This window comes from Typopeltis vanoorti, chromosome 18 (assembly GCF_054136105.1).
Source record: "Typopeltis vanoorti isolate ZY-2024b chromosome 18, IOZ_Tvanoo_1.0, whole genome shotgun sequence".
Taxonomy (NCBI): Eukaryota; Metazoa; Arthropoda; class Arachnida; order Uropygi; family Thelyphonidae; genus Typopeltis; species Typopeltis vanoorti.
This window is the reverse complement of record NC_143566.1, coordinates 38,116,660-38,143,253: the sequence shown is the minus strand read 5'-3', so window position 1 is coordinate 38,143,253 and position 26,594 is coordinate 38,116,660. Positions and strand designations below refer to the sequence as shown.

At 34.7% G+C, this 26,594-nt stretch overlaps 1 protein-coding gene across 3 annotated transcripts in view; it reads left to right on the top strand.

Annotated features, from left to right (window-relative positions):
- The window catches only part of Pcif1 (Phosphorylated CTD-interacting factor 1), a 300,185-nt gene that overhangs the window by 137,013 nt on the left and 136,578 nt on the right, over nucleotides 1–26,594 (top strand). For all 3 annotated transcript variants that reach the window (XM_090408077.1, XM_090408079.1, XM_090408078.1), the window contains exon 9: nucleotides 629–791. In XM_090408077.1, the coding sequence (XP_090264203.1) occupies nucleotides 629–791 (163 nt within the window). The remainder of the gene's footprint in view (nucleotides 1–628; nucleotides 792–26,594) is intronic.

Sequence of the window (26,594 nt, the reverse complement as noted above, 5' to 3'; positions counted from 1 at the left end):
TCAGGATATCTGAACTCAAAGACTACATCCAGTTTCACCAATATAGCCATTCTGGGCTTGCAGACTATGCGCTGGATACCCGCCACAGAATACACTGGAAGAAAGCCACTTTACTACACTGCAGCAAATATAAATATGAAAGATTGTTCATGGAATCAGCCTCAGCTTTAAAAAACTTCCCAAACCTCAACAAATTTGGGTGCATGAGACTGTCCCAAATTTGAAAAGCTTGCATCATGAGAACATCAGCCCAACAGCCAAGTCAACCCAATTTAGCCCTCTAGGGGGCACCTTTAGGACTCTGATGTTGTTCCTAGAGTTCTAAATGTGCCCTTCAGCCTCATTTGCATGTTGTTAGTGCCTGCATGCACATATCATAGTTTTATGTTCCCATGAAGATCGCAATATAACATTGCCGAAATATAGGACGTGTTGATTAAAGTTTTCTTTTAATTAATATTTAGTATACGCTGTAATTTCCTGAAATAATTTAATAGTCATGTGTTACCAATGTATAAGCTTATCTACAAGAATTTTATTTCTAAGTTGTTGAAATTTTGTGTTATATAACAGACTTGACTCCAAATTGGATATTCATAGATTATTAATTTTAATATCACTCTTTCAGGAAAGACTGGAACATTTAAAACAGCAATGCCAACCCCATCTTATTGAAGCAGCCAAAGCTTCTGTGGAAAGTATTTGTGCTAAAATTTATCATATGTCTCAAGATTATGCTAAAAAAGTAAAAGAAAAACACTGGCATGTTCTTAATCAGCATGGCATTGAAGGTAATAAAATTAGTCATTTGAATTGATTGTTTTTTGAAAATTGAGTTATTTGCTAGTATTCAAATGCTTGTTTTAAATTTTCATATTAAGTGCAGATTTAACCACTATAATCCAGCTGAAATCCAGTTGGATAATCTGGTAACTCTATTGTATCTTTTTTCCAAGCCACAATAAAAATTCTTGTGCTAGATAATGACGACTGTCTACCACCTAAATATTTTTACCTATTATATGTGCTCTAACTCCCCCCCCCCCCCCCCGTACACATTACATCAGCATTGAGGATTTAACTTATCCCTTTACTTTATGTAGATGATGTTATACTTTTCGATAAAGCTTACATTAGTCTTTACGGCTGTTTAATTAACACTAAATAGCTGCTGTAACCAATTTGTTGTTAAATTGAGCAAAAGAAGATGTTATAAGAACCTAAAAAATAAAAAAAATCGGCTAACTCCTTTTTATTCCCATATAGGGAGTAGGAAAGGCAGTTTTAACTCTAACTTTTGGAGACAGTTGGCAGTTCAATCTCTATAGAACATTTAAAATACTTAAGCTATTTAGGCTCAATTTTTAGTGAAGATAGCAAATCAAAATAGAAATAGATTAATCCAAGCTGTTGTGGTTAGTAGATGTCTTAATAAATGCACATGTAATAAGAGAGAAATTATCCAATAAATCTTAAAGTTAGGATACAAGACGGCATTAAACTAGTTTATCGATGTAAGAGATCAATTAGAAATAAAATAGTTGACCAGGAACTAGACATAACAAATATGAGTGTCGAGAAAAATTAAGGTAGCGAATAGGTGGAATCAGCGGCAGAATCATATTAAAAATACAGATAATAGAAAGGAACTTAACATCATTAGCACATTCAAACATGTGTGAGCAGAGTTAATCTAAGAGATGTGGTATGGTATGGTCACTTTAACAGAGTAGGAGATGAAAAGTTATAGTATAACAAGTGTACTTACTTTTTGTTTTTCTCACAAAAAAAGACCTTAGACTTCCTCGGCTTACTTTTGATAGTGCTCAGATCAGCAGTCAAGACCACATCATTCTTTTCAGAACTAACCATTCCTGGCATAATTAGGTGGACTGGTGCAGTTAGTAGTGCCGTACAAGACCTGACAATATTGGCTTGAACAACTGTCAGATTAATTGGGAATAAAATTATTAATAAGAAACTAATAATAATATAAACTTGATTATGCAGTATTATCATAATATTCTCTACGTTCCTTGAATATTCCTTTTTTGTAAAAATAAATATTCTCTTTAATATAATCAAATAAACTGTTTTCATCTTATCTCATCTTCTTTGTGCATTAGGTTGAGTGCTCCTTATTTTTTAAGTTTAGTTATTTTTTCTATGAGGCCTCTTTCATTGTGTTCCATATAATAAGTAAAAATTTAGTAAAAGTTTTATTTATTGAATGTGTAGGGGTTATGACAGTGTGTCAAAGTTTATGCATTGAAATGACATAAATGAATTACGTCATGCATATTCACAACCTGAACATGTTTTAACAATACTCTTGAATTTTCAAGCTGCTTTTCTTTACACATATTCATGTAATCATAACTGAGCATTGTTATAAAGCCTTCAGTTATGTTATAAAAATGACAAGCACATTGATGAGCAGCATTGTCACCTGGAAGACAATGGAAATATGACTTATTGAATAGATGTCAGTCAGCCACATTGTACTACTCAGAACTTCCTTCCACAAAAGAAGTCAAAACAAATTGGTCAAACATCACAAGCTTCAAGAACATCTCTAAAAGTGCCCTGAACACTGATCTTCACTATAGCCTTCAGTGGGGTAAAAGAACCTAGTCATCTTCATTGAACTAAAATGCGGTTTTGTTTTGTTTTTCTCACAAAAAAGACCTTAGACTTCCTCGACTTACTTTTGATAGTGCTCAGATCAGCAGTCAAGACCACATCATTCTTTTCAGAACTAACCATTCCTGGCATAATTAGGTGGACTGGTTTTCAAGTTCAAGAACTGCAGTACTTTTCAGCAAGAAATTATATCAAAGCAGATATCAAAAAATGATCATTATTTTAATTGGCAATGTTTTGGCAATGTTTCGTAATGGTGATGAAGACGATGCATGGAGTTGGCAGTTTTCAAGTTCAAGAACTGCAGTACTTTTCAGCAAGAAATTATATCAAAGCAGATATCAAAAAATGATCATTATTTTACTTTAATAGAGCAAAAGTAGAAAATAAAGCTGTCTTTCTTACCTAAAAGTTTATTTTACATATTTTGTTCTCTGTACAAGGACCAGTGCCATTGGGTTTTAACCAGTAATCAAAGTGAATGTGTGCATGTGCAGACACTGAGGCAGCAGCACAGATAAGCAACAGCTGTTTATTTTTGTTGTTGTGGAGATAGGAGAGAGAATATAGGTTTCTTTTTATAGAGAAGAAAGAAAAAGTTGAAGAAATGGAATCAGAGACCTATAGATTTATCTGAAAGAGTTTCTATTAAAATGGTGAACATCCACCAGAAAATAAAAATCTAGAGGAAGGCATGTTATTATTGTTTTAATATAAGCTGTGACATAGTTTGGAAAGAGTGAATTCCTAGAGATGTTTTGGTCTACTGTTTGTTTTCCTTCACCCTATATTTCTTTCAGTCAGAAGACAAATTTGAAGCTAGAACATTTATTTTCTTCAGGATAAAAGCTGTGCTTTCTTCTAATACCAGAGACAAGAAGGAAATTGTATTCAGAAACCAAGGAGAATTGATTTTATTAGAAATGAAAATATTTCTTAAAGAACTGTAAAGCAACAATTTATTCTAAGTGATTTTCTTCTCATGGATAATTTTCTGAAGCAGGATAACCTTTCTGATATTTGATTACACTGAAATGTAATTAATTACTTACAATACAATCGGTTCCCAGGTAATTTCATCCCACTCTGATTCAAAGTTAACACTCTTCCCAAGGATTAAAACATTTCTCTCTTTGGGAAGAGTGTTAACTTTGAATTGGAATGAGATGACTTATTTTGGAACTGACTGTATTGGAAGGCCAGAGTTACCAAATTCTGGATGGAATTAGCAAAAGAATTTGTTTCTTTCCTTTGTTTTAGAATTTTTAATTCCTGAAATTAAATTTCTGTGAGTGTGAGAGAGTTTATATCCCTTATGAAATTTTTCTAATGAATTTTATGTAGATAATTATATAGTTATTTTAATTAACCAGTGTGTTTTGTATCACAATTGTCTTGTCTTATTTAGTTCTTATAAATAAGACAAGACAATTGTGATACAAAACACACTGGTTAATTAAAATAACTATATAATTATCTACATAAAATTCATTCAAAAAATTCCATAAGGGATATAAACTCTCTCACACTCGCAGAAATTTAATTTACGGAATTAAAAATTCTAAAACAATGGAAAGGAACAAATTCGTTTGCTAATTCTATCCAGAATTTGAATTTGAACTAAGATGAAGTGAATGTAATAAATGAGATTTATGTTTAAACTTAAGTCAAAAAAACTAGTGTTCCTTAAAAGTAAATATATTGAAGAGAAACAAGGGATACTAAAATAAGATTCATGGTATGAACCTAACTTTCTGTAAGTATGGGAAAACACACACACACACACACACACACACACACACACACACACACACACACACACACACACACACACACACACACACACACACACAATCTTCAGTCATTCATTTTCAAAACAGCATCCCAACAGTAAAAAAAGGATAGCAAAAACTGACATCCTTTTTTGCTCAAGATAATACTTCTTTTCTGACCAATTACTTATTCTGTATAAATCTCAAATCCAGCCAACCTTGGAATAGTGCTCTCATGTTTGGGGTGGTGTGCCTCTCTAAAAATACTTGATGTTCAGAAATGGATAATTCAGATGATTAAGGACACCTCTCTTACAGACTCTCTTCCTCATTGTGTCTTGTCTATGAATATTTCCATAGCCTGTTCAGCAGAACCAGCATCTGTTATGCCTCCCATTTCTGCCCTATCTGCAGGAACCACATATCCACCAAATCTGCTACTCCCAGTAATCTTTTATTCCATCCATCTCAGTTCTGTGGAACATCCTCTTCCATGAAGTATTTCCAAAACACTACTACTACTACCTCCAATTGTTTGAGAAGAATGCCAACAGATTACTCAGCTCCTGATACCAGCCCACGCACCTCATAATCATATAACTTTTATGTGGAAGTTTTTGAGCAAGATATTCTAGATTCCTTTACTTTTAAAACCCAAAATCTGACTCTTAAGTTCATTGATGATGTTTTCATTATCTAGCCATACAGCCATAGACACCTTCCTCAGCCGCTTGAACAAACAACATAAACACATACAGTTCACAATCGAAAGTCAGAACACATTTCCATTTCTGGATGCACTTGTCAAGCATATTCTTTCCAGCCATTTTTCTTTCACTGTTTACTATGAGCTACACATTCTGGCCAATATATATGTACACACAAACTATTATTATCATTCACCCAACACAGCAACTAGGTGTCATTAACACACTTAAAAACAGGGCTTTAAAGATGTGCTCCTACGAGCAAACTCTTAAGCATGAATTAAAAGCAGTACTTTTCTTTAAAAAAAAAAAAAATGGCTACAGCAAAAATTCTATCAACAAAATTCTTTACAAGACTTCGACTAATAATAAAAATAAACTAAATTATAATAAAACTAGCCATTCCATACATTAAAGGGATATCAGATAAAATAACAGAATACTACACAGATACAGTCTTAATGCCAACTTTAACCTCTGCAAAATTAAAGAACTTATTCAACTCCTCCAAAGATCCCTTTCCTATCTTGGCCGACCCTGTAGATTTGATGCACATGTAACCTGCCTATTATAGGTGAAACTAGATGCACAATTCCTATCTGTGGAAAAAGATCATAAATGATGCATTAAATTTAATAACTGTAGTAGTAAAAATTGTGGTAAGCCTTTCTAATCATACTCTACATAACTAAAATTGACTGGAAAAGCATCTTTCAATAACACCAAAACTTGCATGTGCGCAAATTTAAGGAGGCTTGTGAAATTTTAATCAACCATCCTAATTTCAACCATAACGACGGTCTAAAAATCTGAAGAATATGGATGGCACATATTCTACTCAAATAACCTTTTGTTCTAAGAGTTCATTATAATTAGGACTATAGTACTCCAGAATCTTAGCATTAATATAGTAAACACTTATTAAATTATTGATTGTCACCATTATTACTGTATTAAAAGTATAAAAGATAATATGAATTTGTTCTCTAGTCATGTAAAAATAGGATATAGTTTTGATGGGTTTTTTTTCCTCACTAAAATTCAGGCCAATTAAATAATGATTGAATAAAATAGTGCCACCTGTTTGAATTGTAACGTATCTTGTCTCTGCATATATACAGGGTGTTCGGGATAAATTTGACAGTTTCGTAAGGAAAAAGAAAATCTTCTTTGTATCTATTAAATTTAATGAATTGACAAAAAAACATTACAGGCAGAGTTAATTACAATACTATCAACAAGATTTACTCAAAATAACCACCATTAGCATCGATCACAGCTTCAATTCTGCTTCGGAACCTCGAACAAGCTGATGCTACAGTTTCCCTGGGAAGGGCCGCAAAAACTGTTTTAATTTTATCCATTAACTGGGCTTTTGTATTACTGGAAGTGCGATTGGTGTCTTTTTCAACTGCGCCCCATACAAAATTATCCATGGGGTTAAGGTCTGGGGAGTTTGGAGGCCAAACATTTGGACTGGTGAAGTCGTAGAAATTTTCAGACAACCATTTTTGACTTTTCCCAGAGGTGTGGCAAGGGGCCGAATCCTGCTGCCATACATACGGCCTACCATTGGCTACCCTTGTTATCCAGGGCTTGACTACAGTTAGCAACTCCACGAACAAAGCCCGAATTCCAATGCCAGGGTTCTTCAACACCTGTTCCTGCAGATTTGCGAGGAATTCTGCTGTACGAACGCAATCAGATCGTCTGCTAGGGATCTTTCTTCTTGCTACATCCTCGTAGTCACCATTGCAAGTCTCTAGTTCATGCCTGATTGTTTTTACTGTATTCAGGGAGCATTGGGCAGCAGTCGTAATATCCTTATTTTGATGGCGGGCACGAATCATCATGATCAAAGTTATTCTCTTCAATGATTCAGGTGGGTTCCAGCTATCCATCGTTTCTGACATCTTGTATATGAATGAAGAAGGGTCCAAACTTTTAAATGAAGAGAAGTGTGTGTTAATACATGTAACTTACGGAAAAATATAATTAATTATAAATATGTCAAATTTATCCCGAACACCCTGTATATATATATATATATATATTATATATATATATATATATATATTTAAAATTAAAAGAAACACATGTATTAACCACAGTGAAAACTATTTAATTGTAAATATTTCATCCTAAGTATCTTAGGACATCATCAGTACAGTAGTTTAAACAATAATAGGAATAACATACAATTATGGCGCATGATAACAATAGAATCTCATTAAACGTTCATAACATGTTACAGAAGTTAAAAAAAAAAAAAAAAAAAAAAAAACTAATAATAATTATTTTACACAATTTTGTATGACAATTTCCCATACTTTATAAATAGTAAGAACGTCGTTGCAGTTTAAATTTGATCTGTGTAGTCAGGCTTCAGAACTTTCTTTATGTAAACGTTCATGTTTATATAAAGATCTATGTAAAAGTTTAGACTTTTCCCAATGGATCCTATGGCTTGGATTTTCAATTCTGTGTTGAGAGGGGCTAGATTTTTGCGGTTTAAAAAGACAAATGTGGTCTTGATGTTCTGAGATGCATTTCTGAACAGATCTACCTGTCTGTCCAAAGTAAGACAATTTGCCTGAGAATGGAATCTCATAAATGCCAGGCAACATCAAAGGTGAGAGTTTGTCCTTAGGAGAAGGTAACAAGTTGTAAATTTGGTTGACAGGTTTGCAAGTAGTGGCAAAATTGTATTTCTTCATAATTTTAGAAAGACGTTCAGAGATCCCTTTGACGTAAGGTATGGGTATCCTATGGACTTCTTGTCTGGATTGATGTGTGCGAAAGTGACTGATGATTTTTTGAGTTGTTTTAGGATTATATCCATTTAGGACTGGGGGTGCTTAAGGGTCAAAGCTGTATAACTGAGAGGAGACCTCCACATAGCCTTTAAAGGAATGCGGAGAACCGACCAGGGCTTCTGACCTAATGTCCAATCCTCACCTTCTCGTGGTGCACCCTGTTGGATATCTACTTTGATACTGAACAAATGAGGATGGGCTGGCAATTTGGGATTTAGCCGACCAAATTCTATTCTCATTGGTTAAACCAAAATAAGAAATGATGGTACAACATGACAAAATTTCATGCCAGCTGGGGCATTGCCCTGTTAAACAAGGCCCCCGTTGTTGTCGCAAGGGAACCAGGGCGAACAGCGAAAAGTCAGCTACTGGAACAAATCTGAAAACAAACCCCAACTCAACATCACCAGAGTTAAAGATCGCTACCATCAACGTAAGAAGCCTGAATGGCAAAGAAATGGAGCTAGCTGAGGAATTAGATAAGTACCAGATTGACATAATAGGGGTGACTGAAACAAAAAAGACAAAAACTGGTGAGATCTTTCTGAGCAATAAATACAAAATGTTATATTCAGGCAATGACAATCGAGGAAAAGAAGGAGTAGCCATAGTATTCAACACAAAATATGAGGCTAATCTTCTTGAATGGCAGTCAGTCTCAAGTAGAGTAATGTGGGTAAATATGAGAATGGGGAACTGGACAATGAGACTTATTGTGCCTATGGTCCCACAGAAGGTTCTACTAAGGTAGAAGTGGAGGAATTTTTTGATGCTTTAGAAAAAGCAACTGACACAATGAAAAAGGAAAAGTTGGTCCTTGTTGGGGATCTAAATAGCAGAGTAGGAAATGATTGTGAGACATACAAAAATATTTTGGGAAAATTTGGAGAAAAGAGCAAAGCTAATAATAATGGCAAATATCTGTTGGATTTCTGCTCAGGACATGGACTGGTTATTACTGACACCACGTTCCAACATAAAAATGTGCACAAATTCACATGGAGAGAAGAGGCTAGGAATAAGAAAAGTCTCATTGACTATGTTATTGTTGATAGTGATGTTTTCTCCCTTGTGCAGGACACCAGAGTGTACACAGGATTTGAAATTGGAAGTGATAACTATTTAGTCTTGAGCAGGATAAAATTGAATTTCATATTGAAAAGAATAACATGTAAGAAAGTTTTAAAGCGAATAAAAGTTGAGCAGCTCTCAGATGTGAACTGTAGACTAAAATACACAAAGATTATTGAAAAGAAAATGAAAGAGTTCGAGAACAGGAATCAAACCTTGGAGATTCAGTGGCAAACTCTGAAGAAAACATTGATTGATTCTGCCAGAGAGGCATGTGGTGAGGTTGTGTGCAACGATAAAAAAAAATCAGAACTCCCTGGTGGACACAGGAAGTTAAAGAGGCAGTGAAGGAAAAGAAGAAAGCATATCAAAAGTTCCTGGAAAATAAGTCAGCTTTTACTCTTACAGAATACAGAGACAAATGTAACAAAGCTAAACATTGTGTAAAACTAGCTAAACAAAAGTCATGGGAGGACTTTGGCAAGAATATAGAAAATAAATATCAAAAAGGTGGCAAAATATTCTGGAGGTTGTTGAAGAAGCTTAGGAATGGAGGAAAGAGTGCTGTAAAAGGAGTTAGAGATGATAAAGGTGACATGAAAACAGGAGAAAAAGATATCCTTGAAGTATGGAGTAATTACTTTGAAAAACTACTAAATGAAACAAGCAGTGACGACAGCACGGTGATAAAAAAACACTGACCAGGCATGCAGTCAGGAATACATATCCATACTTGAAGTAGAAAAAGCCATCAAAGGCTTGAAATGTGGAAAGGCAGCAGGAGTAGATGATATTTGACTAGAAATGCTGAAGTATGGTGGTATAAAAGTCTTACAGTGGCTGCACTGCATAGTTCCGAAAGCCTGGACTGAGGGACGAATTCCCGATGATTGGAGTAGAGCTCTCATAGTACCCATATATAAAAAGGGAAATAAAACTGAATGTGAGAATTACAGAGGTATATCCCTACTGAGTGTTCCTGGCAAGATCTATGCAAGTATACTTGAGGAACGGTTGAGAAGAATTGTGGAAGAAAAGCTTGGTGAAGAACAAGCTGGATGCAGGCCAAATAGAGGCTGTCAGGATCAGATCTTCACTTTATGACAAATAGTCGAGAAAGCATGGGAATATAACAAAGATCTGTATTTAAGTTTTGTCGATTTGGAAAAGGCATATGACAAGGTGCCAAGAGAGAAGCTATTCAGTACGCTGCAGTTATATGGTTTCAATGGGGCATTATATCAAGCAATACTTAGTCTTTATTTGAGTTGTAAGTCAGCAGTTAGAATTGAAGGAAATACAGGAAGATGGTTTAATGTTAAATCTGGTGTATAAGACAAGGATGTACATTATCCCCTCTGTTATTCATTATCTATATGGATCACATTATGAAGGAAAGTGGTATTAAACCTGATATAAAAATTGGAGATGTTAATGTCAGCTCTTTGCTTTATGCGGATGATGTTATACTTCTAAATAAATCCGCTACAAGTCTGCAAGATTCTCTTACTAAATTGAATAACTGTTGTTATAGATATGGTATGAAGGTTAGCATTAAAAAGACAAAGACAATGAAAATAGGCAGAATCATTGAAAATGTCAACTATGTTGTGAATGGAGAACCTGTGGAACAAGTAAAACATTTCAGTTACTTAGGCACGATTTTTACTGAAGATGGTAAATTAAATATAGAAATAGACAACAGAATTAGCAAAGCTGTTATGGTGGGAAGTCAAATGAATAAATTCATATGGAAAGAGAGACAAATTAGTCGGAACACTAAATTAGCTGTATACAAGACAGTGTTCAAACCAATTTTAACTTATGGATCTGAGAGCTGCATCAGAAGTAAAACACTTGACCAAAGACTAGAGACCGCAGATATGAGAGTCCTGAGAAAGATTAGAGGCGTGAACAGATGGCATCAATGGCAATATCATATTAAAAATGAGGATATTAGGAAAGAACTTGACATTGTCAGCATCCAGGAATGCATTAGCAGAGCTAATCTCAGGTGGTATGGTCACTTAAATAGAATGGGAGAGGAAAGATTAGCAAAACAAGTGTTCTCCGCCAGGTTGGCAGGAAAACGACTCAGAGGAAGACCAAGATATAGGTGGATTGATACGGTACAAAGTGCCTTAGACGATAGAAATATAAGATCTGATAATGTTGGAATCTTGACAAGTAACAGACTGATTTGGAGGAAAATTGTAGATAGGAAGTTAGTAATGATGTAAATTTTTCATGCAGTAGTATCATATCCTGTACACCCCTTGAGGGTAAATGCAGGAATTTGATGATGATGATGATAAGGAGGACGGCTGTATTTTTGATTACTTCTAATTCTTGGTTTAGAGATTCTTCAGATTAGCAGAATTTGTGTGCTCTGGAAACTAGTGATTTAATAATGCCAGATTTCTGAGATGGATGATGAGCGGAAGAATTGTGAATGTAGCGACCTGAGAATGTAGGCTTGCAAAAGACAGACGTGGCGATGGAACCACCCTCTTTTCTTTGAATGTGTAAATCCAAAAAGGAGATACCCTTGGAGATTTTTTTTCTAACGTAAAGTTGATGCGATGATGAAGAAGGTTAATTTTATCTAGAAACAGTTGTAATTCATGTCCAGGATGATCCCAGACTGCAAATACGTCGTCGACATATCTTAACCAAATTTTCGGTTTGGGTTCAAAAGTGAATATTTTTTCCTCAAGGTGTTCTAGAAACAAGTTTGCTAGGTTTGGTGATAAAGGAGATCCCATTGCTGTTCCTTCTTCTTGCTTTTGATAAAAGCAATAGTGCTCTACATAATAAATACCTTAATCTACTAAATCGATCAAAAAAGATCACTAACAAATTACCAACGGAAAAATGGGTAGTCAGTTTATCTAACTATCCACTAACAACAGACGAATTAAATGTTCTAGCAAGAGGCTATAAATTTGTGATTTCACCGAAATGTTTCCCATATTTAGACTTCATACATAATATAGAAAGAAACATCAACCATCTCTCCAGTATTGAAGCCAACAGACTTCGTTTTGAGGTAGCTAAAGTGATCTACAATGCCAAACCTTTGGAAGTAAATATCCCACCATCAGAATTGAAAGCTATTATATCCTTAAAACGTAATAAAAACATAATAATTACCAGAGCTGATAAAGAAAATACCACTGTGGTTCTTGATACCAATTTATATGACCGAAAAATGAATTTACTTCTTCGAGATCGTAATACTTACACCAGATTGGATTATGATCCTACAAAACGTCAACTCAGAAAATTAAATAAACTACTTAATGGAACTTCCTCCTTAGATGAAGAAACAATCAAAAAACTTAAGACATACCGTGCCAGACCTCCTAGAATTTATGGCTTACCTAAGCTACACAAAACTAATATTCCACTCAGACCCGTCGTAGATTGTATTAGCAGTCCAACTTGCAAGTTATCAAGATTCTTATCTAACCTTCTCCGTCCTCACATAGGCCACTCAGTCTCTTCAATCAAAAATTCTACAGAGTTTAACACAAAAATGAAAGACATTCAACTGTCAAAAACTAATTTGTTAATCAGCTTCGACATTGTCTCCCTCTTCAAGAATATTCCCCATAAAGAAACAATAGAATTACTAACTCAAAAATTTTCCGTCTGATATAGTTGAATTGTTCCAGTTTGTTATTGCATCAGGTTACTTCACCTGGAAAGGTCAAATTTACAAGCAAGAAGGAACAGCAATGGGATTCTCCTTTATCACCAAACCTAGCAAACTTGTTTCTAGAACACCTTGAGGAAAAAATATTCACTTTTGAACCCAAACCAAAAATTTGGTTAAGATATGTCGATGACGTATTTGCAGTCTGGGATCATCCCGGACATGAATTACGACTGTTTCTAGATAAAATTAACCTTCTTCATCATTGCATCAACTTTACGTTAGAAAAAAATATTCACTTTTGAACCCAAACCAAAAATTTGGTTAAGATATGTCGATGACGTATTTGTAAATCCAAAAAGGTATCTCCTTTTTGGATTTACACATTCAAAGAAAAGAAGACGGTTCCATCGCCACGTCTGTCTTTCGCAAGCCTACATTCACAATTCTTCCGCTCATCATCCATCTCAGAAATCTGGCATTATTAAATCACTAGTTTCCAGAGCACACAAATTCTGCTCCCCTGAAGAATCTCTAAACCAAGAATTAGAAGTAATCAAAAATACAGCCATCCTAAATGGATATAATACTAAAACAACTCAAAAAAATCCTCAGTCACTTTCGCACACATCAATCCAGACATGAATCCATAGGATTCCCATACCTTACGTCAAAGGCATCTCCAAACGTCTTTCTAAAATTATGATGAAATACAATTTTGCCAATACTTACAAACCTAACAACCAAATTTACAACTTGTTACCTTCTCCTAAGGACAAACTCTCACCTTTGATGTTGCCTGGCATGCTCATGCAAATTGTCTTACTTTGGACAGACAGGTGGGTCTGTTCAGAAATGAATCTCGGAACATCAAGACCACATTCGTCTTTTTAAACCTTTGATGTTGCCTGGCATGCTCATGCAAATTGTCTTACTTTGGACAGACAGGTGGGTCTGTTCAGAAGTTTTTATATAAAGAAAGTTCTGAAGCCCTACTACACAGATCAAATTTAAACTGCAACGACGTTCTTACTATTTATAAAGTATGAGAAATTGTCATACAAAATTGTGTAAAATAATTATTATTAGTTTTTTTTTTTTTTTCTACTTCTGTAACACGTTATGCACGTTTAATGAGATTCTATTGTAATCATGCACCCTAACTGTATGTTATTCCTATTATTGTTTAAACTACTGTACCGATGATGTCCTAAGATACTTAGGATGAAATATTTACAATTAAATAATTTTCACTGTGGTTAATACGTGTGTTGCTTTTAATTATGATCTCACCACAGGTTTCGTTATTTAAAAAAAAAAATGTGTATATATATATATATATATATATATATATATATACACACACACACTTCAGATGATGACCTTAATATAAAGATGAAAACAGCTGGAGGAAATTAGTGTGTGTGTGTGTGTGTGTGTGTGTTTATGTTGCTCCTGCCCATGAAAGGTTATTAGAAAACGCATAGTACATTTTATACTGTGGTGGTGGGGGGGATAAAGATAAATATTTTTTCCTATTTTTATCAATGTTATATATTGTTCTGTAGTTTTAATTTATTTATTTTTTTCATAGTCCAGAAACTCCTCTAGAGACCAAACATGAAACTTTCTCAATTTTATATATTGTTTTGTAATTTTCATTAATTTTTTTTACATAGTCCAGAAACTCTGCTCTAGAGACAAAACATGAAACTTTCTCAAGCTACTTCAGGCTTCCAGTAAGTGGAGCAGTTGTCTCACACTGGGCAATGAAATTTATCCCCACCTAAAGATAATCACAAACATCCATGTCCACAGTGGGATTTGAGTCCACAGCCTGTTGGTTTAGAGAGCAGGCACACTCACCTCTCGACCGACCAGGCCAACAAAGGATTACAATTATTCTAAACACAGTAGTATTCATTATTTTATCAAAATGAACTAAAATTTGGAAGATTCGCACTTACCGTATACCACTTTCTGATACCTGTTTCACGTTCACCTACTTATCAAAGTCACTCATTTGTATTCCAATCTTATATTCCACAGAGTTTATTCACTAGACAAAAATTACACCAGCATAATTTTTTTTGTCTTATCATAATGCTTAGCATTACACATGTCTTTTATACTTAGGACAGTATTATAGCATATCCATTCCTGTTATCCATCTCACTTATCATCATCAATTTCCTGATATGTACTCCCAAGGGGATGTTCAGGTTACTATGACAGTATTCCATGCTTGAGTTTACATTAGTATTAATCTTCTATCAGCAATTTTCCTCCAAATCAACCTATTGCTTGTGAGCACTCCTTAGAAGCATGGAACTAACATTCCATGCTTCTAAGGCACTTCTGACTGAAAAGGTGTCGCACCTCATTACTAAAATATTAATAATCCAGAGTATTTTAGTAATAAGGTGTGACATCTTTTAGCTACTTGTATATGGAAATATGACTTTTGCATTACTTCAACTTAGTATCACTTCTGGGTCTGGCTCCCACTGATGAAAGCTCAGTAAAGATCAAAACCAGTCTGGGTAGTGACCCTTCCCATAATGCATAGCATTATACATGTCTGTAAGGATATGTGCTTTGCGATACTAAAGCAAGTGATGTGAAGTCATTAGCCTCTATATGCAAGTTGCCCAGTCGTGAAGTTACTTCACACGCATACTTTGTTTGCTTACACGTAGATAAAGGATTAAACCAAGAATATAATTTAATAAATTTAATTCTAATCCTTTATCCAAGTGTGAGCGAACAAAGTTGCACCTGAAAATATCTTCAGGACCTTTGCTCTGAGTTTCCCGGTGTTGTACTACCTTACCTCAGTCCTGAAGATATTTTCAGCCACAAACTTTGTTTGCTCACACTTGGATAAAGGATTAAACTAAATTTATTATAGTCTAACCAAGTGAAAAATAAACTTTCAACAAGAATATAATTTCTTGGCCTCTTTAATTTATCCCACCATATCTTTCCTTCTGTTAGTATCCACTTCATGCCAGATAGCTTCACTCTCATTGCTACATGTAACATCAGATAACCAAAAAAGTTCATGCAGTTTTTCTAATAAAAATTAAACAACTGCAGAAATTTTCATAAAATGTTTTGTTCATTAAAATAAGCACCTTCATAATCTACAAGTTTGTAAATTCCGCTTTTATAAAATGTTTTGTCTTTAGAAGTAATAAACCTAGCAACCTCCTCTTCAACCTCTGTTTTATTGAAGAACTGTCTATTTCACATGTGCTTGTCTAGCACCAAAAAAAGGTGTAATTGCTTGGGGAAATGTCATGAGAATATGTAGGATGAGGGAGTATCTCCCATCCTAAAGCACAAATCTTCTCAAGGGTAAGTTTTGCAATTTGATGTTTTGCATTACCTTGTAAGAATAGCACTTTCTTCTGATTAACTAGTCCTGGCTATTTCTGAAGTAACGCATCCTGCACACGCTCAAGTTGCATCGAGTAGATCGCGACTGTAATTGTTAGGCCTGCAGCAAGAAACTCATAGCGGACAATCCCGGCTTCAGTCTACCACACACACACACACACAAAGCATAGTCTTTTGAGGATGAAGCAGTGCCTTTTAAGTGTGTGGTACTGTATTGTTTGGTGACAACCAGTGATAAGTTCGCTTCCTGTTAGAGTGCAAGATCCATTTTTCATCACAAGTGAGCAGATAATCCAAAAAAAGGCTCATTTTTATGACATGAAAGAAATGAAGAACAAATTGTGATAGCCTTTGAAGTTTATTGTCATCTGATAATGCATGTGGGACCCATTTGCTTAGCTTCCATGATTTTCCTAGTTGATGCAAGTATAAACGAATTGTTTCACCACTCATGTTAAACATTTGTGGAAGTTATTGACATGTTAATGTAGAATTATTTTCAATAGCAGCACATAATTCTTCACTATCAATAATTGAGGGTCTTTCTGAATGTGGTGCATCTTCAAGTGATTCATCATGAGAAATAAAATTTTTAAACCATTTCTGCACAGTGCATTCTGCTACCACAACTTCTCCAAATGCTACACATATCTTATGCTTCTGAAGCCTTCGAACCGAGTTTAAATTCGTAAAGCAAACAATCCCAAATTACACCAGGTTCAACCAACATTTTAAAAGGGTTCAAAGTCACAGAAAAAGAGTATGCACCAATTGATTGACACGTTTCTGTGCCTTATGATGCACTTTAAAAAAATTGCTCTCTTCAAACCACTACAAAATAAAACAAGTCATTGCAGCGAACTCTACCAAAAACCGCACAAAATTTTTTGATTAACTGATATTATTGCTTTCATGAGTATCTATCTTAACTGGACTCAAATCCTCAGATATCATTAGTAATATCTCTTTTGTCCTGTCTAAAAATGCTATACCTTTGACACTTGATTCCAGTTACCACATGACTTGGAGAACCAGGTTTTGCTAATGCCAGTAATCTTGAATATGCCAAAATATATTCACTAAAGCAGCAAATATCTTCTTGATGTTCCTGTTCCTGGCATTTGTGTATAGACATAAGTGACATTCTGGCTCTTTTGTATATTACATCTATGGCCTGCTTGGTCCAGTTGGACAATTTTCCCTTTACCCTCCATAGATAAATTCAAAAAGTCCAAACCCAAGGCATATCTTTCCACCACTTTGTCACATGCATACCATAGCTAAATTTTACATGCTCGTTTTTAACATTCATCCTGTGGTGATTTAGTTTCCTTGACTCCCTGCATTAGGTTTCACTCCATTAAATAAATTCTCCATTTGCTGATGGCAAATCCATTCAAGTGCAGGCCATTCCTCTTATATACCTGTCTTTTCTATCATCAGACACTCCACATATTCATTTCTTCTACATCAGTTGAATTTTAATAGAGAAGAATACACTGAGGAAACCATGGAGAAAAAAAATGGAAAAAACAGAAACAGTAATATTTTTCTCCATTAAACTTCAGCCTGACAAATTTAGGCATCTTTATGATGAATGTCTTCTGTTGAGAATAATAAGAAAAATATTCTGAGAAAGACCACAATGTAAGATCTGACAATACTGAAGACCTGCAGCAATCAGATTAATTTGGAATAAAATTGTTGATTGGAAACTAGTAATAATATTAACTTAATTATGTAGTATTATCATAATATTCAGTGCATTTCTTGAAGGGCATATTATTTTTGTAAAACATAAAAATATAGCCAAATAAGCAGATGTTTTCATTTTCCTTTTTTCTGTGTTAGACTGAATGGTCTATCATATCTGTATAACTTAGCTTCACGTTATAATTAATGCTGCAGTAGGACAAGTAATCCTACCTACATAGTGGGATATATTTGTCATTTGCATGTCAACATAACTGGTGTTATTGTAATGACGATCACAACAGGGAAACTATGAAATAATAAGTATAAGATGTAATTTAGGAAATAAAGGTGTGGCTGCTATGTATTTAATACTTAACATGAAGATAAATTTTTTAAATGGTAAGCATTTTCAAGTAGAGTGATATTTGGCAAATGTCAAAAAATGGAAATGACTTATTTTGTGCTAAAATTAAAAAAAAAAGAAAAAAAAAGTTTGTTCTTGTTGGAGATTTAAATAGCAAAGTAAGAAATGAATACCAGTTATAGAAATGTTTTTGGAAAATTGGAAAAAGAGAGCAGAGTTAACAATAATAAAGTATCTGCTAGAGTTTTGTTCAGAATATGGACTATTATGGCTAATACTATGTCCTAACATAAAGATAAGTGCACAAATTGAGAAGATGCAAGAAATAAGAACGTTATTGATTATATTGTTGTTTATTAATGGGAACATAGTAAGACTTAATGACGGTGAAGAGCATACCATAATGCACATTTATTTATTTATTCTTATGAAAAAAGTAATACAGACCAGCTACAGGTCAATGTCCAGTCTGGAAAGCCAATCCAAGGCCTCATCCATTACCTTGTGGATGTCTTGTAGGGCACCAGCTTGAAATTGACTCCTTGGGCAGTCATTCACAATATGAGTAATTGTCTGAGCCACAGGAGAACAATCACAATAAGGGTGGTCTAACAACCTCCATTTATGTAGTAGGTAGCCACATCTACCCTGGTTAGTTCTGATCCTGTTGATAGGAAGAGCAAAACCAGGCTGCAGAGCACAGGGATCTTCTACCAGGAAGCTGTTTGTTGGGAGATTGTTGGACCAGTATTCTCTCCACATGTTAGTTGTTGATGGCAGGGCAGCTGAAGAGAATTCGTCCATGGACCAGAAAGGCTGTTTAGATTTTAGACGAAGACTAGGTGGATTTATGAGTGTCTGGTGCAGGGGCAGAAGTGGATTGCTCATTGCTTTATTAAATTCTTTAATCGAGGCTTGTCTTCTCCGTATGTTTGGTGAAGCAATGTTAGATAGGACATGCATCCAGGAGAGAGGGATGCTTCCCACTGTCCCACTAATTGTGCGCATGGTAGAGTTTAGCTGAGTGTGTAATGTTAGTGTGTACACTTCTTTCCCAGACAGGGACACAATATTCTGCCGCAGGGAATGCTAGGCAGTTTATCTGGCGTTTTTCATCCCGCAAGCAGGCAAACCAGCCTCATGAACACACACAGATACAGCCAAGAATACCTTGAGGCATAGGAGTGACCATTCTATCCTCGTATTTCGGTTACGAAATCCAAGCATGCTTGGAAGGTTGTGGGCCTTAAAGGCCCGTTAAAGCCATTGGGATAGATGGATAGATAGGGAATGCAAGGGCTAGTGCAGGCGACATTAAGACTTCTGCACCACAACCCCAGGTTGTTCCAGCAAGCCTTGAAATGATATTGTTTCTCATTTTAATTTTGTTGGACAGATTGGTGATGTGCCTTTTATAGGTTAGGCTTCTGTCCAGGCTCACTCCAAGGTATTTCGGGCGAGGCTTGTGTTCTACCATTTTTCCGCGGAAAGGTTGAGGTGTTGATTCACCTCTGCATTGTTCAGGTGAAATACTATGGACACAGTTTTTGTTGGATTTGGCTTCAAGTACCACTGCTTGAAGTACTCTTCCAGGATGTTCAGGTTGATTCCAGGTTGGCAAAGGAGGTAGATTGATGTAGGTATACATCAATCATATGCATCAGGGGCACAATATTCTGCTGCAGGGAGGTAGAGTGATGTAGGTATACATCAATCTACCTCCTAGGATCGCTAGGTCATCAGCGTACATATACTTGCTTGAGCTAGTTTGTGGTAAGTCGTACACGTAGATGTTAAGGAGTAAAGAGGAAAACACAGAGCCCTGTGGGAGACCGTTGTGAAGGAATCTGGGCCTGCTCTTTTTTCCACCAATATGGACCCGGATCTTTCTTTTGGAGAGAATGGATTCAAAAAGCTGGAAAGTTTTTTTGCACCTTATGATATTTCCTATATATAAATAGTGTATATAAGATTTTGAAACACCTAAATGCAGATACTAAAGAAAACATAAAATTAAACAATGAATTGATATTAGAAGAATTTCTAAATTACTACACAGAATTGTGGACAGATAAATATTTTAAAAAAGACAACTGGCAAACATTTAATGAAAATGAAAAGGAAATAACTGAAAAAGAATTAGAAATTAGCCTGAAAGAAACACGCAACGAAAAAACACCTGGAGAAGATAAGCTAGGTTCAGAACTATATAAATACGCAGGAACAAGATTCAAAGAAAGACTCTTATGATTTTTAAATAAAATTTATTCAACTGGTATCCCCAATAGAATGGAAAAAAGCAATTATGATTCCTATCTTTCAAAAAAGGTAATAGAGATAACCCTAAAAACTATAGAGGCATAAGTATACTAAATTCCTGTTACAAAATATATAGCAGAATAATAGCAAACTAATGAAATATTCCGAAAACTTTATTTTAGAAGTACAGAATGGATTTAGAAAAGGACGATCATGTATAGACCCAGCCTTTTGCCTAAAATTAATAATAGAGAAAAGAAGAGAAGAGAATACAATTTAGAAACACATATTGCATTTATTGACTTTGAAAAAGTATTTGACAAAGTTAAAAGAAGCATTTTATTTAACATTAAAAGAAAGACAAATACCAAATAATATCCTAAGAGCTATCATAACTATATATGAAAATAATCAAATACAAATAAGATTAAATTATGAGCTATCATATACGAGAGAGATAAACCAAGGGGTCTGACATGGATACCCCCTCTCAGCAACTCTCTTTAATATTTACCTAAATGAAATAACAATAAAATGGAATAAAAATATCCATCAAGGTATTAAACTTTCTCCTGCTGTGAACTTAAACACTCTCCTTTTTGTCGATGACCAAATAATAATCACAAATTCTGAAGATAACTTATGGAAAGCCATTTTAGATCTAAATGAGATAGCCAAAGATTATGGTATGATAATATCAACAGAAAAATCAAAAACTATAGCCTTTAACGACAAGATCCAGTAAGAACTAAAATAGTAATGGATAACAAGATCTTAGAACAGGTGAATTCATTTAACTACCTAGGATGTATGATCACATATGAAAAAGATATAAACGTAAAAATTGCAAAATATTTAAAAATAACAGGTGTAATTAACTCTATATTTAAACCAAACCTAGTTCAAAAACAAACCAGACTAAAAGTATACAATACATTAGCCCTACCAGTCTTATTGTATGGAAGTGAAATCTGCACAAAAAGACAAATGAAGATTAATAATAGCAGAAATGAAGTTTATGAGAAAAACTGCAAAGTATACTCTATTTTATCACAAAAGAAACGAAGAAATTATGAAAGAATTAAATCAAGAATCAGTAATAGAAAAAAAATATAAACATAAATGGATGGAACACGTTCAAAGAATGAAAATAGAAAGATTACCAGAACAACCTTAAAGTACGAGCCATTAGGAAAAAGAAAACCACAATGTTCTCTTAAAAGATTCAACGATGACTTCTAAGGTAGGAACAGGCCACACTAGGCCTAAATCCTTGATATGCATGATGATATTTCCTAGCTTTAGGAGGAGGCCCCTGATCCAAACTGTCATAAGCTGATGTTAGGTCAATGAAAGTGGCTGCAGATGTAAGTTTCTTCTGGAAGTCTGCTTCAATCTGTGTTGGCAGGGCCTACTTCTTCCCTGCCTGAAGCCAGTTTGTTCAATCGGGAGTGCTCTTTTGATGAGTGGTGAAATTCTTTTAAGGAAAATTCTTTCAAAGAGCTTAAAGGTGGAGCAAAGCAAGGAGATAGGTCGCAGATTTTTCACATCATTTGGATCTTTCCCTGGTTTGGGCAGGCAAATATTTTGGCTTCCCGCCACAGATTTGGTAGTTTTCCAGTCATTATAATTTCTGAGAAAAGGGCGGCGAGCCATGCTTGCCCTTGACCGAGATGTTTTAGAAACTCAGGGAGGATACCATCCACTCCTGCAGCATTGCCATTCTTGGTGAGTTTTAAGGCTACCTATACCTCTTCTCGAGATACTGGGTGTACAAGTTCAGGAGACTCAGGGCCGTCTTCAGGATTTGTCTGATGGAAGAATGCACAGTAATTTTCCTGATAGAGCTGGGACTTATCTTGGAGGTTTTCAATAAATGATTAGCCATTTGATCAGGAGTTATCTCTGTTTTTTTGTGTGCTGTTGGTTCTGCTCCACCTAATTGTCTCAGAAGTGACCAGCATAATGTTGTATCAGCATGAAGTGATATCTTCATGCTGCTTCTACTGCTGATATATGGATTGTATGCAAGTTGTTGTATACCACAGTAGTATGTACCTGAGTGGTTGGTGAGCTTTTTAGTTAATATCAAGGATTCCGATCCAGGATATTATTATTATAAGTTAAGAGATTGAGTGAGAGACTAAAAAAATATAAAAATAATATCTTTTATTTACAAACAAATAACATTAGTGTAAATTTATGGTATTGCTTTAATAGTGTGTGTAAGATGTGTTTGTTTTGCAAATGCTATATGCAAATCTGCATTATAAATAAAAACTTATCTCCTAAAGATCAAAGTGCCCACAAACTTAACATCAGACCTAAAGAACATAAACATCACACAAAATTTCTCGTCTTCTCTTTAAGAACACAGGATTTGATGAGAATAAACAAGTAAAAGCATTAAACTTCAAACTTATAAGGTACAGTTTCTTCTGCTCTCAATAATGGCCATTAAAATATAATTATATAGCCCATACCTGTTTTTCTTCTAAAACAAAACAAAACAAAAAAATTCATAAGAAAGAGCATATTTCTTCTTTCATATCTTCTTTAGCATGTCAGTTTAAATTTAAAGTTCTTTTTCTTGTGGAAACTTCTTCCTTATCCTTGAACACAAAAAAGTTTATATCTTTTAAGTTTGTAGTATTTAACTAGAATAAGTTTGCTTCATAACATATCAGAAGGAACTGTCTGTTGTTTAGGGAGAAACTATATAATTCTTATCTAGACTCTAACTTAGCTTCCTTTGAAAGAAATTCATCTGTTAATTTTGGGATGACTATTTGTTTCCCTCATAATACTTTTTCACCTTTTTGGCTTAAGAATTCCTTTTAACTATATTTTTCCCCTAAACGTGCAACCTTCAGAATGTCTTTTCTGTTCTAATATTCTCACTCACTATATCAACTTCCTCTTCAGAAGTGCAAACTTCACACAAGTGCACTACTGGCTGGCACAGTAAGCAACATGGTGGTGGGATGAAAGTAAAACCATCGCTTGTTGTAAACAAGACTACAATTCTTTAATGGCATGAAAATATCATTGGAAAGTTCAATATTTTCTTCTCTCAAAGTTTTTAAGTTACAGAAATAAATTTACTAAATTTCTTTTTTTACAAATAAATATTGCAATTAAACAGTTTGGGACAGGCAGTAACTATACAAAGATTTCTCTTATGTAACATTAGTAACGAAATTTCTGATCACAAGAAATGCTTTTTTTGTTATACATTTAAGAAATGTTTACATATTAAATAAAACTATAAGTTATCCTTTCCGTTTTTTATTTATTTAAAATCATTCATCGCTAAAAATTTAAAAAAAAATAATGTAAGATAATCTGATATCGCTAAATAGCAGATATCCTACAGGATATTCAGGATACATTAGTATACAGGGGATTTGAAACAGGATATTGTCACCATTTGTTTTGATTAGGATAAAGACGAATAACATAATGGAAAGAAGAATATGCAAGAAAATTTTTAAAAGGATCAAAGTCAAGCAGCCTTTGAAGGTGAGTAGACTCAAATGTATAAATATTTTGCAAGAAAAAAAATGACTGTTTCTAAAGCAGAAAGCAAACTTGCAGACTCAGTAGCAAATTCTGAAGCCGTCAAAATCATGAAATATGGAAAAGTAGCTGGAGTAGATGATGTTCAACCAGAAATGCTCAAATATGGAGGTAGAAAAGTTACACAGAGGTGACACTACATAATTCAAGAATGCATGGTCAGATCAAATTCCAAATGACTGGAGTGCAGCTCTCTTATTATCCTTTCTATAAGAGGGAAAATATAACTTAATGTGACAATTACAGAGGAATTTCATACTGAGTATTCCAGGTAAGATTTATGCATGAATATTTTGAGAAAAGGCTAAGAAAATTTGTGGAGTGGGAATTCGAAGTAGATCAAGGTGGGTTCAGGCAAAATAGAGGTTGTGAAGATCAGATTTTCTCTTTAAGACAAATAGTTGAGAATTCATGGTAATATAACAAGGATCTGTATTTAAGTTTTGTAGATCTAGAAAAGCTGTTCAAAAGGCACCAGTTATATAATGTAAATGGGACATTATAATGAGGAAGACAGTCTCTATTTGAGTCGAAAATCATAATTAGTCATAAATTCCAACTTCCTCCCAACAGTTTTCCTTCAAATTAATCTCTTATCTGTCAAACACTCCAGTATCATCTTTTTTGCCATCCTGGCATAAAAACACTTCTTTTGCTAACCTTTTCTATTCATTCTGTTTAAGGGGCCATACATGAGATTAGCTCTGCTCACACATTCTAGATTACTAACAGTGTCATGTTCTTCCCTAATATCCTTGTCTTTAATATGATAATGCCATTGATAGTATCCATTTACTCCTCTAAGATCAAATGATTCATATTAAACTGAGATCCATAGGTTACACTTGGTTTGTGCACTGTCTTGGTGTATATTAGTATTTTGACTAATTTCTATCTTATTCCATATAAATTATCATGGAAATATTATGAAGAAAGAATGATTTTGTGTTTGTCCGTTGTCAGACTTATTAAGCATGTGCAATAATATCAGCTTATGTAAGGAACTAGGTAAGAACAGAGCTCTGTAGGTTGTCCAACTGTGTAATGTTGACCACAGAAGTGATTATACAAAAAAGCATGCAGGTAACTTGTATAAGGGATGTATCCAAAAATATCTGGAATTATTATTTTTTTAAAAAAATTATTAAAGTTTATAATACTATATTCTACTCTCCTTCCTCCATGTGAGTCAATGCACTTGCCTCAACATTTTTTTTCACTGCTAGAAACAGTTCTAGAACTGTTCAACTGGAATACTCTTTATGGCCTCTAGTGACTTTTCTTTCACTTCATCCACATCAACACATCACCACCCTTTCAAGGTGTCTTTATCTGTAGGAATAAAGGAATCCTTGGAAATACATGGAGAGGGATCAGGAGAGTAAGGAGGGTGGGGAACAACCGCCATGTTATTTTTCGTTAAGAACTGTTAGGCAGATAATACCATGTGGGCTGGGACATTGTTGTGGTACAGCAACCATCTCTGCTACTCCACATTTCTGGTCATTTTCACTGCACACTACCACACAGTCTAATCAAAACATTGAGATTAAAATGTGGTTCACTCTCTGTCCAGGAGAACAAAATTCTTTGTGTACAGTTCCATCAAAAAGACAAATCAACATTGTCAACATTTGATTGAACTTGGACAGACAATGCCATTTGGGATGGGTCACTTTCATAGTACAACCAATCTCTGTCACTCTGTTATTCCACATTTCTGGCCATTTTTGTTGCACACTATCACACAGTCTTCTTAAAACATTATATAAAAATGTTGGTCCACTCTGTCCAGGAGGAACAAATTCTTTGTATACAGTTCCATTCTCATTAAAAAAACAACATTGATTGACCTTAATGTGTCTTTCTTCTTGGGTTTTGGTGAATTTTCATGTTTCCATTGGCTTGATGCTTGTTTTGTTCTGGTCATAACTTTTGAAAGAAAGTTCTGTCATTAAGAACTTGTTCCCTCAAATTGTGGCAAGCATTAACACGTTTTTTCTTTCTTTTTTTTTTTTTTGTTTGTTTTTTCTGTGAGTAAACGTGGCACAAATTTAGTGGACACATGTTTCATTTGCAAATCTGTTAAAATTCGCTGTCACGAACTCCATGACAAATTTTGTCTTCAGAAACTTGCTCAGTGATCTTTTGATTCTTCATTGATTGCCTGGCAAACCTTTTCAATGTTTTCATCATTTCTGCTTGTTGAAAGTTGGTCAGATGGTGGTTGTCTTCAACTGACATATCCCCATTTTTGAAATGGGAAAACCATTCATAGACCTTAAAGGCTTCCCAAAGCATAATAATAGATTCAGTTGCAGTTTTACCCAATAAACAAAATTTCATGCACACTCTGTTTCTTGTGGTCAGCCATCACCAAATTGCCAAATTTGCTTGTAAGCACTAACAAAAAAGCAGCCAGAACAATGAACCAGTTCACACAGGATGATGCCACTTGCCAGACTAGCATGTAAAACTACACACTCACGATGCCTTGCAGCATCATCCATAACTAGAAAATGCTTGCATGCCAAGTTCATATTCCAGTTAGTTTTGGATATCCCCTTCATACATACATGAATGCTAGGAGTATCAGAAACAAAGGGGTAGAATTGGTTGCCTTATTGA